The sequence below is a fragment of the Mercenaria mercenaria genome, chromosome 9 (assembly GCF_021730395.1).
Source record: "Mercenaria mercenaria strain notata chromosome 9, MADL_Memer_1, whole genome shotgun sequence".
Taxonomy (NCBI): Eukaryota; Metazoa; Mollusca; class Bivalvia; order Venerida; family Veneridae; genus Mercenaria; species Mercenaria mercenaria.
The window spans coordinates 75,956,094-75,972,351 of NC_069369.1; the positions used below are offsets into that span (position 1 = coordinate 75,956,094).

At 35.6% G+C, this 16,258-nt stretch overlaps 1 protein-coding gene across 1 annotated transcript; it reads right to left on the reverse strand.

Moving 5' to 3' along the window:
• Window positions 1-1,297: 1,297 nt before the first annotated feature.
• Window positions 1,298-15,405, reverse strand: LOC123547498 (deleted in malignant brain tumors 1 protein-like). Its single transcript, XM_053551744.1, has 14 exons — window positions 15,307-15,405; window positions 15,084-15,131; window positions 14,618-14,680; window positions 14,078-14,200; window positions 13,288-13,458; window positions 12,806-12,976; window positions 12,052-12,219; window positions 11,593-11,766; window positions 9,847-9,988; window positions 9,127-9,305; window positions 6,683-6,824; window positions 4,897-5,069; window positions 2,575-2,719; window positions 1,298-1,551 (listed from the first exon to the last, which is right to left on the reverse strand). The coding sequence occupies exons 1-14, from the start codon at window positions 15,323-15,325 to the stop codon at window positions 1,386-1,388; spliced, it is 1,884 nt and encodes a 627-aa protein (XP_053407719.1). The 5' UTR covers window positions 15,326-15,405; the 3' UTR covers window positions 1,298-1,385.
• Between the last annotated feature and the right edge of the window lie 853 nt (window positions 15,406-16,258).

The window sequence follows — 16,258 nt, forward strand, 5'->3', positions numbered from 1 at the left end:
TTTCAGCTCCATTTGTGACCTTGACCTTTGACCTATCGACCTGGTCCATGTGCTCTGCACATCGTCCTACCAGCTACCAGTATGCAAAGTTTATAGTCTAAGAACTGAATATGCTTCGAACATGATATTTTTTACATTTTAACATTATTAGTAGTGGAAACATTGCTTTGTTTGCCTGTTCGGCTATGTGTTTTAAAATTTTAAGGATCTTTTTGGATCTGGAGAGGTATATACAAACATACTTATACCCATTCGTTATGTCTTATTCAATTCCTTTAAAAGTGAAAATATCTTTGAAGTTTTTACATTTAGACACAAATATAAATACTTAAGTTTTATTAATGTTAACCATTAACCTCCATGTGTCAAAATATTCCTCAAATAGCTTTCAAGTCAGCACTACCACTACTAACCAAAACAGTGTCACCATCTGCGTATAATAAGGTAATGAAAAGTTAGAAAAAAACATTCGTATTTCTTTATAGGAAATATTACAATTTATACCATTGGCAATGTGTTAAACTATATAATTATAACTCTTTCATGAAGTTAAAAACTCGCCAAAAAAGCTTTAATTTTGCTGCTGTCTGATGTAAGAAATGGTTACAAAACCGTTACATGGTATTAGATGCTCATGATTAACATTTAGTAAAGTCACAAGACGGAAGTTTGGCAATTAAATAATTGCTTTTCCGGTAAGGTCTCAAAATTCAGGATGGTGACTCAGTAATATGTGATTGAAATCGCCCGAATGAATTATACGAAATTTATTGATTCCATAAAAATCCCACATGATAGCGAATCAGTTACTTGCCGAGCGCTTCCCTACCTATCATGGTACACTAATATACACCCTGCTGCTAGTACTCTGAAATCTAATTGATATCTCAGGTAACTGTCCCAATATTATGTGTGAATCATGGTTATACGTCAATACATTTCGTATACTAATAATATATATATTCATTTCTGTGTACATTGCGCATCGGGGTTCTACAATAACGCCTAAGGCGTATGACGACTTCCATATTTTTTTGTTACTATGATTATTTAGTGTAATAAAAAGTATACGCATGGCAGTATCTCAGCAACCGATGAATGTACTGATTTGAAAGACTAAGCATGTCCTTTGCGTCATGGAGTAGTCAGAATGAATGTTCCTACTTTGTTTCTATCATAAAGCTGCTCTTTTTTAATATGTATAGTTTTGCATTATAATAATTTGACTGTACATGAATCAAGGGCTTGTTCGTAACAAACTTATTTCGGAAAAATAATGAAATACATAACAGCTTAATTTCACATATCCTTAACTTTATTTTGAACAAAACATCATTAGAGACAGTTAAGCACAGATAGTTATCCATAAACTGAAAACAGATCAGTTAAGAAGGACATCTGACTCCTATATCTTCGTCATGGTCACAGTTCTCATCATGCCAATGATTGTGGTTACAGGACAGTAGATTGCTCTCTGAACCACTACAAATAACATTGTCGAGATAGATGTGTCCACTGCCACCACCAGCCGTATATGCAGTCGGGTTTGTTCTACAAAAGTTTAAAAGATATATTAATATGGTACAGAATATAAGTAGATGAAATCCTGTAATATTAAATACTGTACTATAGCAGATCTCTTTGTAAACAAAAAATAATGTAGCGGACGATTGTCATAGTACTAAACTCATTTTCATCTGGTGCACAACATAATTATGCAGATTTACTAAATTCTGCATTATGTAAAAAACATGAGATTGGCAAATATTGAAAGTAAATGTTTCATCGGAAAAATGAACCCTTTATTTGAAAAATGACTTTAACATAGAAAAAAATAATTATATAGAATTATTTGATTATAGAATTATAATTCCCTATATATGTTTTGATTTTGATGATTTAACATGGCATAATTAAGCAAAGAAAAGTCCAGAACTACTAAAGAGAAAATATTCTGATTTTTTCGAAAATTCACTGAAATAAACTAGATTTGTGTCCGTAGGACACTGGTGCACACCCTCTTCATCCCTTTTCTTGTCACTGTACATTGGTTCATGGTAAAATATATTTTTAAGATATATGCAATATAAACGTTTAACCACTTTATGTGTATTTTCCACTAAATCAAGGACCATAACTCTGGTCTGGCTGAGTGAAATCGCAAACAGACCACCAGATGCACAACTTCACATGAACTATAACAATCCTTTAGGTCAAATACTTTATGAGATACAAATGTTATGCTCAAAACTGAACCAAAGCGATTGATTGGTTTAAGGTAGTACGTATTCATAAAAGTACTCTTGTAGGTGATAAGATATGAAGAAAAGTTAACTACCGTACTGTTAACACAGTAATAAGGTGCTATAAAGCAGCAGGAATGTAGATGAACGTTGCTTACAGACTTAAATGGCTACTGGTTTATTTTATGATTATATGAACGTCGGTATCTGTTTTTAAAGTTTATATCAAAATATGCCTTTCTAACACAAAGATTTGTTTTATAGTTTTGCAATCAGAATGAACAGAAAATTAATATATTTGTTATGATTTCGACGAAGACAATTTACTTACAAAGGAAATCCCAGCATCCTGCAAACAACTTTAGCGCCATTGTTGTTAAAGTCGTCGTTACACACAGTACCCCAGGTAGATCCATCCAAAGATACCTCCACACGACCACTGTGTGAACCTCCTCCAGCAAGACGGACAACCAGCCCTAATATTCAAATTGATGTTAAATATGTTCAAAAGACTAATTTTGACAAAGTGTATACCCTCCGTACTGCTTTGTTTGATCGAAGTGGTAACTAATATGTAATATCTGGATAAATATTTGGTCTAATCCAACCATGAACGACACATTTACGAAATCAGGATGGACATTCAATAATGCGAGATAACTCAAAACGTAAGACGGGTTGATTATGGTCATTGTACATTGCACTTCCTCTAAATATCCTCTACCATTGTCAGAATAATTTGTATGTTTGATATATTCATAATGTTACACATAAGCACAGATAATGCATGACTCTCCTTTTATGCTATCATTGCTATAATTATTGTTGAATTACCGTTAATAATAGGAGTTGGGTCATTTGTGGCTGATTTTGGTTCATTATGTGGATAGCTGGATCCCAGCTTCACACTTTATGTCATATACAAAAGTTAAAGGGAACCAGATATTTGATAGAGCAAGTACTCGTTGTAAAACGTTATGTTTAAAGTTGGACCAATCAGAAACAAGTTCTAAAAATAGCACGTCTGCTAAGGTGTGAATAGGTAGATGGATGACAGAGAGCTCATTCGGTATCCAACGATAGAAGAAGACACATCGAGGATTTAACTAATAATTTATCCCAGTACCTTGATGAGGAAGTTATTGCAACTACACTGTCAGGGCGGATAAATTATTAAAAAGAAATCGTTTGAAGTTCATAGACTAAAGAAGAGTTGCAGAATTTCAACACGGTTTCGAGCTATAGGGCCAGCGCATAGGAGTTTTACCTTAAGGGTAGTTGAATGCTATAGACGATAGCAAATGTAGGCTGAGCATCGAGAAGCTGAGACAGAGACATAGGTTTTGGTGATCTACTGAGAAAGTAGGAGAGTTCCAGCTTATAGACGAAGTTCAGCGTTATTGGCGAAGTACAGCCAAGGCATCATGGTTATAACTATATGGTAGTTGAATGCTATAAGTGATAGCATATAGGCGCTGAGCATCCAGGAGTCAGGGCAATCTTATCGAGTTGCAGCTTTAATTAAGAGAACATATGCTGTGCATCTAGGCGATAGGACTCGTACGTTGTTGTTCAAAGACATTGTCTGACGGGAACTTCGACACAAAGACCAGTCAAGTATAGTATATCCAGCCTATAGAAGTTTAAGCTGCTGATTTTGAGTTGAAGATTGATAATTGAAACATTGAATGATTTTTGCCTGATCCCTGAAATTTTATAGCTCATAACTGAAATCATTTCCGAATCATTGGTACACGAATCATTTAGGCAAGGTAGCCAGAGGAAAATTTTACATATGAGATATTTGGTCTCACCAGCTTTACTTTTTAACAAAGGACATTCTATATCGTTTGTCAGCTAGTCTAAGACATAGTCACCTTAGCGATTGGACCCATTTCATTGTTTAAGATACTAAAGGCGTAGGCACTTCCCTGGGCCATATAATTCGTATCCTGACAACCATTGTGTGCAATCTGCCTACATTCCCGACAGTAGTTTTAGTGTTTAGCCCCGGGCAAGAACATTCAATAAAGAGAGATATCTCAAAAAGGAAAAGTGTATAGAGTTATGATTTTTGCATATGCCATGTCATCATATCATGTTTATCATTGGTGCCAAGTTGTTTTTGAAATCCATCCACGAATTGAAAAGTTACAGTCCAGACAGAAAATCCGAATTGACAGTCACTAAGGGAAGATAATTCTAAAAGTAAGATAGACTGATTAAAGGTTCTTGCACACAAGCAATTGTCTTTAATATACTGATCATTGGTACAAAGATTTTTCGAAATCAATCCATGAACGACAGATTTACAGACCGGACATGAAATCGGGATGGATATTCAATAAAAGGACACAATTCAAAAAGTAAGACGGGTAGTTCTATGGTTCTTGCACGTTATGTACTGTCATGCTGATAATTTCTGCCAATTTTCTTTTTTTTGAAATCCATCCATGAACGACAAAATTGCAGACCAGACACGAAATTGGAATGAACGAACTGACGAATGAACGCACGGACGGACGGACGCTGCAATTACTATATGCCGCCACAAGGGAGCTGGGGTCATGCAAAATAAATCACGTAAAATTGTTTTAATTATTTTCGTTTCGGGGTAAATGAAATAAAACAAACGTTCTTCCTCTATGCATACCTGAAACACAAGACACTCCAACATCCTCACCATGACCGCAGTTATCTGACCCCCAGGTGCTATGTGAGCAATCAAAGATACTTGACTCCGACCCATCGCATGATACATCATCCAAACGAATGGGCACAGATCCTTGACCATACGGTGCGCTTGAAAATGCATGAGCCTCAATCCTTGAAAAATAATGTGATATGAATCACTAATCCGTAAACTACTACTAAATCATGCACCAAGCGTTAGTCGTTTATTTAAACTGATCAGAAAATGAAAAATAGTACCATGGTAGCCTTAAGTCGCTCTGAACATAATCTTGAATATATGTCACGATACACTATCATAAAAGGTTACAATTGTGTTTAGTATGAAAACATTCGTCCTAAACTATGACAGATATGAACATCAACCAGTCGAATAACTTGTGTGACTTTGACCTTCTACGTATATATGATCTTTATAACTTGTCTTATCATGGATATAAATAACATGAAGGCCACATAGCCAAAAAATAGATATAATTTAAAGTAATATTTTGAATAATTTTTCATCTACAGATTAGTTTAGTTACATACAGGAAATCCCCGCTCAGTGTATAAATACTTAAAATTATGCACTGCTTTTAATAATAGGATAGGCACTAGGGAAAATCTGACCTTCTGTGCCTTTTGATTATATAATAGTCGTCGAAAAAAATGTATCTACAGCTATTAGATCAACTTCAGGTTAGGTCAAGAGTTCCATATATCAGTCAATCTGAAGGTCTATGCAAGGATGCTTCTGAACAAACTTGAGAAATGTCTACAGACACAATTTGGTGAAAATGTTGGACTCAATGTTGTTATATTTCCAGACCTTTCAGATCAATCAAGGGGTTCATGAGAACTTGTTAAAATGTTTTCTTCTTTTCACTCAATCAGAACCATTTAAAATTTGAGAGAGGCATATTCATAGATGCTACAGAACAAGTTTGTTAAAGATCCGAAAAGATTACGAAATTATTGAAGGAAGGTTGTTTAAAGGCTTTATAGCTCGTGCGGTCCCTAAATACAGTCAAGTGGAACCATTTGATTAGAGTCGAGAAAACCATACAAAGTTGCTACAAACCAAAGTTGGAAACGGTCCATCACATAGAGTTGTTTAGATCTATTTTAGCCCTGGTGCCCCAAAGAGCAATCAATCAAAACCATTTAAACACGTTTAGCTCAATAGGGAGAGCGCAGAGTTATGGATGTTGGGATCATTAGTTCGCTCCCCGGACATGACGTATGTTCTCCGTGACGATTTGATATAAGACATCGTGTCAGAGGTCACTCCGTCCTTCACCTCTGATTCACATTAAGTTTGGCAGTTACTTGAGAAGAACAGATTAGTGTTGCTACAGAATCACTGGTTAGATTAACTTCCCGCCATCACGTAACTAGAATACTGTTGGAAAACGGCGCTAAACTAATAACAAACAAAATGAATACATTTCGAAAATCCTTAGACCAAGTGGTAAAGATCCATCAAGCAGTTCATGAGAACAAGTCATTTAAAGCTGTAACTATTTAGGGGTGAGGAACAAGTCATTTTGAAGTCGGTGATAATGAAAGTTACAAACACTCATATAATGCGTCACAATGCAGGTGTTTCAACGGTAACATTTTGTTAATCGTACGTTCGTAACAGTCAAGTAAACAAGTGTCCCAATCGAGCCCTCTCTCACACGCACACGCGCACACACACCCTCCCAATATACCTGCGAATTCAATGTAAATAGTAGTGAGTTGCAGATTTAAGCATTATTTACCCCGGAAAATTAAGCATCCTACAGACAACTCTTGCTGCATTGTCATTGAAATGGTCATCACAAACAGTTCCCCACTCTCCGTTGTTATAAACCTCTAGTCTTCCCTCATACATGTGTGGTCCATCTACAAGGCGCACAGGAGCTGAAATGTGTATTTTCTATGCTAAGGAAGGGTAGTTTTCTTATCAATAACATCTGCATCTCTAAACAAAGAGATATTTGATTGTGACTGCTCAATATAATAGCGTTCTGATAATAGTAGCTTGATCTGGGATGCTGTATCCGGTTCGAGTGGATTTTGCAAGGTCGGATCACACGAGACGCACAAGCGCCGAGTGAGATCCGGCCTGGCAAATTCCACTCGGGCCAAATACAAAATCCTGAGATCTAGCTATTGTTATATGTCACAGTGAGTGAAATAATTTGGTATTGTCAAACCTAAAATCACTGATGAAAGAGAATGTTAAACAAGTTTTGATTGGCTGCATACTAAATCTCACAAAATCACGTTTTTGGCGGTAACTTAAAATATACATGTCAGTTGACAGATTTTCTTCATAACAAGATCATGTTGTTTTTCGAACTACAAAATCTTCAAATTCTTCTTTCTACAGCTAATTACAGCTGAGGTAAATTCCAGGTTGTCAATTGTCCTGTCCCTTGTTCATGAATTATTTAGTTAAATTCCTTTTAGTCCAATTTTCATGAATAATGACTTTTAATCTGTTATTCCAGTCTAGTCTGTCAATTGTTTTATAGGAAAATCTTGATTTCATCTAAGTAAATTTTTATCATGTAGCTTAGCTTTCTTTGCTAATTAACTGCTTTTATTTGCTTTTATTTGTTTTATGTTGTTATAGCTTATGCTTGTCTTCGTTTGCTTGCAGGACACCTTCTGAATTCCTACAATGGAATTAATTACATAAAGAATAAGAAAGAACCCAACCTATTACTTTTTATTTTCTGACAACCCCTAGATTATATGCTCTACTGGAAGCACCGCTGTCACATATAATGACCCTTTTATTATATACCTCCAATCTTTTCGAGTGTTATTTTTGTGTACGCTATTTATTGAACTGTGCCAGGTCGTGCATATTATGTGAAAGTAGTGCGGCAACATATAATACAAAAGGTACAATACGGATTTTTCTGCCTTTTCGTATTAACTAGTAAAATACAAGCCGTATGTTTGACACAACTTATATTGGTATGTAATAAAGGTGTTTATTTTATGCTAAGTGATGAAATACTGTATTTTATCAGTGATATATAATCTATATCACGCACTGCATATCACTCACTGTAACTGATATAGCTTTGCCGATCTACACTTCGTTCTTTATAGTATATTTCTCGATTCAAATTTTTTTACTTAATGAGACTTTCATAACGTTATGCAGCGAGAAATAAAGGTTAGAGACCACCAATTGTTTTTCCATAGACTTACATTGTAACATTATGGCGTGTACGGCCTTCCATACATCGAAACATGTATATCTAATTACAAGTTTTTCAAGAACTATCTTAGTTCTACCAAAATATCGGACGAAAAACATATGAATAGTGATACTTTATTTAAGTAATTTTCGTGTGAATGAGATGACCCCCTGTTTACATCATTGACATGGCGGGAGAAATTCGTTTGATAAAACTTTTGTTCAATACACATAAAATGTAGCAAATTTTGTCAAAATGTATAATAAAATACTGTAAATGCAGTGAAAAAAAATATCAATTTTGAAAAAATAATCACTTCCTGGGTTTGTTTACATGACTGACCAATCAGAACGCACAGACGTTACCTTATTCCCAGGTATACACTTACCTCATTCCCAGTAAGTTCCCTGTACTTTTTTGAATTGGTGGTCTCTGACCTAAAATAAAATGGAACTTTATGTCGTGTGCGTCTGTTTAACGTCACAACACGTCTGACGTCATGTTTGTTTACGCGCGTCTGTTTCCCGCACTGAGATTAAAATTTGTTGCAAAATGCATATCTTAACGTATTTAAGCATAAAATAAAAAGAAAATTTGTTTGTTTTTCGTGAATATAGAATATCTCACCTCAAATTGAGAAAATTTTCACATTTTCACTCGCGCTACGCGCTCATGAAAATATTTTAAATTTTCTCACATCTCAGTGAGATATATTCCATATTCACTCAAAACAAACAAATATCCTCTGTTTAATTCAAACATTCAGGGTACATGTGATACAAAATATAGCGTAATATAAATTCGTGTCAAGTTTTTATATATATATATGCAACTCTGTCCTATTTATCACCGCGGATCCAATACATCTAATTAAGAAATGTAAACTGGATTTCAGAAAGTGTTGAAGCCTGGTCATCAAAATAATGTGATTTTTTTTTCAACTTACCGGCATTTTCAATGTTCTTGTTTAGTATGTGATGCGCATCACTTTATTTATTACTTACATGTATGACATGCCACACCAACATCTTCTCCATGATTACAATCGTTTGACCCCCATGCGCTGTGTGAGCAATCAAATATGCTTAACTCTGAACCAGCGCAAGAAACATCATCCAGTAAGATCGGCAATGATCCTTTGCCGTATGGTGCACTTGAATATTTCTGGGCAAGATTTACGTCTCTGTAAAGGAGTATCAAATTATCGAAGTACATTATACTTTGCGTTGAATATATTTCATATCTGGAAGTAAATGCAAGAGACCCAAGCATGCTTAAATCTTGTCAATATGATACAGAACACGATGCAGTTTAATGATATAATATATTGTTGACTTGTGTTTAAAATGCCATGTCTGCTATACACTTAAGAAGGCAAAGACAGCCAGTACCAGACATGGTTTGGTTTATTGACGGTTAAATACTAGCCATTATTGGTTGTACTGCCCGGTAAATATCAGACACTGTTGGGTACACCGGAAATTGTTGTGTGTACTACTGGGTGAATACCAGTCATTGTTGGGTGTACTACAGGACTGTCTGTCTTGGCATTTAGCAATGCTTTCTGGAGCTCTACTCGTACTGGTTATTATTTCTTCATTAGGTGTTTATATGCAAATATATAAATTTTCTTACACTAGTAGCTTTATCTTTCTCAACAAAACATTAGCTCACAACTGTATGTGGGCACTTATCTTGAAGAAACATTATGAAATGAAGCATACCCTGGAAAATTAAGCATTGTGCAAACAACCTTCGCAGCATCATCGTCGAAACCATCGTCGCATACTGTCCCCCAACGCCCATTATGATACACTACCAATCTCCCTTCAAACGTATGCGGGCCATTGACCAGACGCACTGACACTAAAATTGGTTTTTGTCGTGAAAACATTTGCCATATTTTGAATACCAGCGAATAACGCTGAATAAACAACGAATTTACTGGTACGATGAAGTTTGTTTCTTGTAGTATCGTTCGTTAATGCATTAAATATCATTGTTAGCATCTTTGCGGGACCGAGATAATAAAATCTCTTAGATATAAATAAATGTGCGCATGAAACAAATGTTTCAGTAAATGAGACAAAATACTCCAGTGAAACATAAATATTTCTTAATGGGTCTTAACCAATCTGACGAATGTTTTATGATGACACCTCATAAGCATCCTAGTTAGCAAGTCAGTTTAAAACTAAGTGCTAGCAGAAAAACAACAACAACAACAAATAAAACATACAATTTTGTAACTTCAGATAAAAACTTTGTTTTTCATGAATGAGGTATTTGATTTTTAATAACAAGAGGGTCATTGACCCTAAAGCGCTCACCTGTGTACAAGGCTTCAAGTGTGTTTGTATAAGTACAGAGTTAGGTTTCTTCTATGTTAGCCTATATTATATACATGTCACAACACTTTTGCACCTAGGGCAATAATTTAAACAATTATGGTATACATTACAAATCTGATATCACACGCCAAATATCAAGGCGCTAGCTATTATTGATTCAGAGAAGAAAAGTGACCACACCCACTGGAAGCCATGTTTTTTGACGAATCGGAATAATTTGAACAATCTTGGTAGAGGGTCACACAAGGACCATTTGTGTAAAATTATTTTAAAATTGGGCTTGCAGTTTCACACAAGAAGATTTTTAAAGTTTCCACTATATACATATAGGGAAAAGTGACCACGCCCTCTGGCGTCCATGTTTTTTGACGAATCAAAATATTTGAACAAACTTGATAGAGGGTTACACAAGGACCATTTGTGTAAAATTATTTTAAAATCGGGCAAGCAGTTTCACACAAGAAGATTTTTAAAGTTTCCACTCTATACATATAGGGAAAAGTGACAACGCCCTCCTAGCGGCCATGTTTTTTGAGGAATCAAAATAATTTGAACAATCTTGGTAGAGGGTTAAACAAGTACCATATGTGTAAAATTATTCTAAAATCGGGCTAGCAGTTTCATATAAGAAGATTTTTAAAGTTTCCACGATATAGGGGAAAAGTGACCACGCCCTCTAGCGGCCATGTTTCTGACGAATCGGTATAATTTGAACAATCGTGGTAGAGGGTGACATAAGGACCATTTGTGTTATATTATTTCAAAATCAGACTATCGGTTTAGGAGGAGATGTCGTTTGAAATTTTTTCTATTTTTAGCCCTGGCAGCCCCTATGTTCAACCAAGCGGAACCGTTTGAATAATTTTGGTAGAAGACTACCCAAGAAACATTATGGCCAAGTTTCATCAAAATCCATTCAACGGTTTTGGAGGAGATGTCGTTTAAACACAAATGTTGACGACGGACGCACGACGGACGCCGGACACAGCGTGATCACAATAGCTCACCATGAGCACTTTGTGCTCAGGTGAGCTAAAACATATCACGGCAGTTACTTTTTTGTACAATAACTTAAAATCCTAAGAAAACAATAACGAAAATCACTAAATTGAAACATACATGGGCAATTATTCATGTTGCATACTTCTTTATCCTCTGAATTGCCAATGCATGCATGTCCAAGTTTTGACGGAGCAGGATTATCACATCTTCTCGTTCTTTCCTTCATTCCTACACCACACGTAACAGAACAGGATGACCAACTACTCCATGACGACCATCGTCCATTTACCACTGCGAGAATTGCAAATATCATTTATACACAAGTTAAACATGGGGGATAAAAATGCACTGGGTTACTTGCAGTTTATCACATATTTATGTTTCTCATATGTATTTATACATATTATGCTTATTTTTGATATCATTTCTAAATTCTCTTTAGTCATTTAATTGAGTTAATTGTATATTTACAAATTAACACTATGTCTGGCATTATCACTTATTCATTTATCCAAATTCAGAATATAAATTTGATGACAAATTTAATTTTCATTTAAAATGAAGTTAGACTTTTACCAGGACATGTAACAGAATTGCAATTCTTAGTTTCCTCCGTGTTACCGACACAATCATGTCCAAAAGTTGATGGGGGTGGACTGTTACATAGCCTGGTCCTTTGTGATATTCCACCCAGACAGGAAGCTGAGCACGTGCTCCAGGTCGACCAAGAAGACCATGCACCGTCTAAGACGAAGGATACACAAGAATATTTCAGCCGCACCATAGTGCATTTGCGACCAGCATGGATCCAGACCAGCCTGCGCATCCGTGCAGTCTGGTCAGGATCCATGCTGTTCGCTTACGGTTTCTCTAATTGCAATAGGCTTTGAAAGCGAACAACATGGGTCCTGACCAGACTATGCGGATGCGCAGGCTGGTCTGGATCCATGCTGGTCGCAAAGGTAGATTGTTGGTTTTCTTTATGGTGCGGCTCATTTATGGATCAAAACCAATTTAAAGAATGCTTTAAATAGACATCTAAAGCATCCATGAATTGTTGAAGATTATCTGGTCGTACTTAAACAAAGTCCCCTACAAATTGGTTTCAAACAGTTTCAAACATTCCGTGTTTATTAAAACTGCACGGCGTAAGCGACCTTTCGAAATTACATTACATGAAATTATCAGCTCATAAGATTTTCATACAGTTCAGTCATACATGCAATTTAACATTTCGATACGTCAATGCTTAAACAGATTTTATAATGGACACTACATACTTCGATGACGTAAAATATAATATTTCTTACTAATGAAACAAAAATACTACCAGAGCACGCTCTCGTGAAGCATGCACGGTCATCTCGTGCGTCACCAAGACAATGATTTCCCTCCGGTCCTGGGTAAGGATTAGAACAGCTCCTATCTCGTCTTTGTAGACCTATTCCACATGTAGCACTACAGCTACCCCACGACGACCACCTGCTCCAGCCGCCATGCACTGAAGTATTGAAGAAAATGACAAAACAAAGTAATTGCATGAGGTTTTGAACGATAAGCCACCTTACCGGCTATTTACCTATTTATATAGTTTGCTTTGGTGTTGATATATTTTTTGGTTCTTTGGGATCATGGAGAACTATCATTTTTACTAAAACAGAAGTCCGCTTAAGCCGGTGTTAGTGGGGTGTGAGCGGTTTGCACACTTTATTACTTCTCATGAACAAACTCAGTCAAACCGTGTCTGCTATTATTTTGCTTGGTTGCGTTGTATGCTTTCAAAAGATCTTTTCACAAATTTTATTGCTTTACCTGGACAGGTTTTTTGGTAACAAATTTGGCTACTTTGACCAACACCATCACAGTTTGATCCCCCATTAGCTTGTGCAGGACACTTGCACTGTCTTGATCGAGACTGTGAACCATTCCCGCAGGTAACATCGCAGTTGGACCAAGTTGTCCAGTCACACCAATTTCCATCAGCTGGTAGAAAATTATAGTAAACGAAGCTCATAAAAAAATAGCAAACCACGCTTGAAAAGAACCAATAACTGATATCCAACAAGTACGGTGCTTTTACAAAATACATAACGCCTTATTTTTTATTTGAGCTGATTTCAAAAATTCAGAAAAACACAATTGCACTTTGAATTGAGTCATTTATTTGTTTGTTAGACTTTCAATATGCATAGTTAATACTGGGTAAATGTTCATAAGCCAGAAAGTGTGAATAAAGTATTGAAGTTAAAGGGTGGATTTTAAAGCTAATAAGAAAGGATTCTATGCTCTTCAGTAATATCTTAAGAACTAGTTAGCACTAGTTTTTATAGTGTGGCGAGGCATTTTCCCTTATCATGCTGGACACATTGATGCTGCATTTGCGACCAGTGTAGATCGTGATCAGCCTGCACAGTAGTGCAGTCTGATCATGACCTGCACTGTTCGCCATTCAGTCAGTATAATTTTGGTAAACGCCCCTTTTAACAGGTACTGTCCAAATTGAAAGGTGGACAAGTTCATTATATAGATTTAGCAGGGTAAGGGTTAGTAATGTGACGATGATTCCTATTTTATTTTCTTAAATCCAGTTTTTTATACTCACTAACGTTACAGAGATCGCAGTACTTTTTGCAGATTGTTTTAGCTTTTCCAATATCGGAGCATATATTGATCTGGGAATCCAGGAGCATGCAGTCTGTATGGTTGTTGTCTTCACACACAACACCTGTAACGGAACATAAAGCTGAAAGTTAGAGAAATAAAAGTCTATGGAACGCCGCAGCTGTCTTATGCCGGGAATTTCATGTTATCAACATGTCAAAATTTGATGTTAACTTGTCAAAACAGTGTGAGCATATCAATCGAAAGTCCCTACTTTATCGAATTTTCAGTCATTTCGTGGCCTTTATTCTACTTAAGCACTCTGTTACGCAGGCCACGAATGAAATTTTTGTCCGGTATGAGTTACATATAATGCTTTTTTCTTGGGATTTTTTTTTATCAAAACCTATGCTTAAAACAGGATTTATATAATGCAATGAATTGTTGCTTTTTATAGCGGTTCAGTGTTTAAACAGCTTGCAAAAATTGGATATAACAAAACAAGACAGAGTTATGATTTTAAGAACGTTTAAATATTTGCCTGTTGTCATTTGTAGTTGAGATCCTGGCAGTGATGTCACTTGTCCTTCTAACAGGTAACCACCTTTAAATTAGAACCAAATTATGTTATAAACATATGGAAGCGAATGCAGTCATGAATTCCGACAAATAAACCAAAATAATTAAAATCTGTAAATGAAAGGCTTTTCTGAAATAATCGCATTTTTACGTGTTTAACTGATTACAGAAAACAGGATTTCTTTTGACATTGCTATTCTGTCATGACCTGCTATGCAACAATATCGCAATACCGCGGCATAATATTACTAAACATCTTATTAATTTTCAAAGTTGATAATTAAAATAATCAAGGCATACATTCAAAATATTAGAGATAAGAATTTTAAAATGCTACGGTCTTTTATAACTTTGTATGATAAATTATTCAGAAATGCACAAATGTTTAAAAAGAACAATATCTATGCGACATTTTGAAATGTACTCACCTGTAATGAGGAATGCTTCGGTCCATAGGAGACATGCATAAACGCGAACTAAAGTAGAAAGCGCATTGTTAGAGGCTATTAACACTAAAACTCAGTTCTAACATTTCAAATATAATTTATATATAAACTTTTTTCATTTATATGAAGCAATCCATTTAATAAATTGAATGTAATTGTGTTAAGTTACGCAATACAAACTAAATCAAGATGTATTTATTCTTACCAGCTATTACGCAAGACATTTTAGCGTTGAAATGTTGTTTGTTCAAAATTGTGCCGATATTTAATAGCAACTATCTTATCTCTGCATTATGTGCTCATTGAGACCGCGGTGAAAGAAAAACAAGAAATTTAGTCAAGGTAATATTGCCCTGGCTTTTTTTTTTTTGTTTGTTTGCTTAGTTTGCCATCTGTTGAATTGCTTTATTTTGTTACAGCACTGTTTCACATCAAGATAAGATCTGCACCTTTGTTGTACCGAAAGTCATGGGTTGACATTATTTATCAGAATAACATAGAATAAAACCTTGACCTTGCATACAAAAACGTAAAACGGGGAAATCTTGTGTTCAATACAAAATTTAGCAATGTTATTTTTCATCGACTAAAGTCATTCCGTCAGAATAGTTTCTATATAGAATATAGTATTAAAATGATACAGGCTCCGGTAGTACATGATCCCTATGGCTCTATCCTACATGACTGCTAGTTGAATACGTAGATATAATACTTAAATACAATGATTTCACAGTATCACTCTCTATACGCTATCCAAATTTGAAATGCGCTGTATAAGCGGACAGCCCAGTACAATATCTGACACCGTTATATGTAGCCCAAAATCGCCAAGAAAATAGATTTGCTTGCTGTACTTGCTGTTGAAGAGTCTACATCTTGGGAAATGTAATAGATTTAGGTATTTTACAAAATATTATTCTTGGGTCTTGAACTTCAGCCATTGTCGGAACTTTTGCATCCGGCTGACTTTGGTTTAATTGTCATGACGACAGAAACTTGATACATGAAAGCATTCTGAACCGTACTTGAGGAGAGTCATGTCAAACATACTGGTCGTTTGTCATGAGTCACGTCACAGTTATCTTTTAATAAATTTTCCTATCCAAAGGTTTTTATGTGACTGTGTTCCATTGGTGAGACAGTGTTCCATCGTTGAG

Coding starts and splice junctions, on each gene's coding strand:
- LOC123547498 (XM_053551744.1), bottom strand. Junction 14,201..14,617: donor TCAACTACAAATGACAACAG/GCAAATATTTAA, acceptor GTTCCGTTACAG/GTGTTGTGTGTGAAGACAAC. Junction 11,767..12,051: donor CAATTCTGTTACATGTCCTG/GTAAAAGTCTAA, acceptor CAATTCTCGCAG/TGGTAAATGGACGATGGTCG.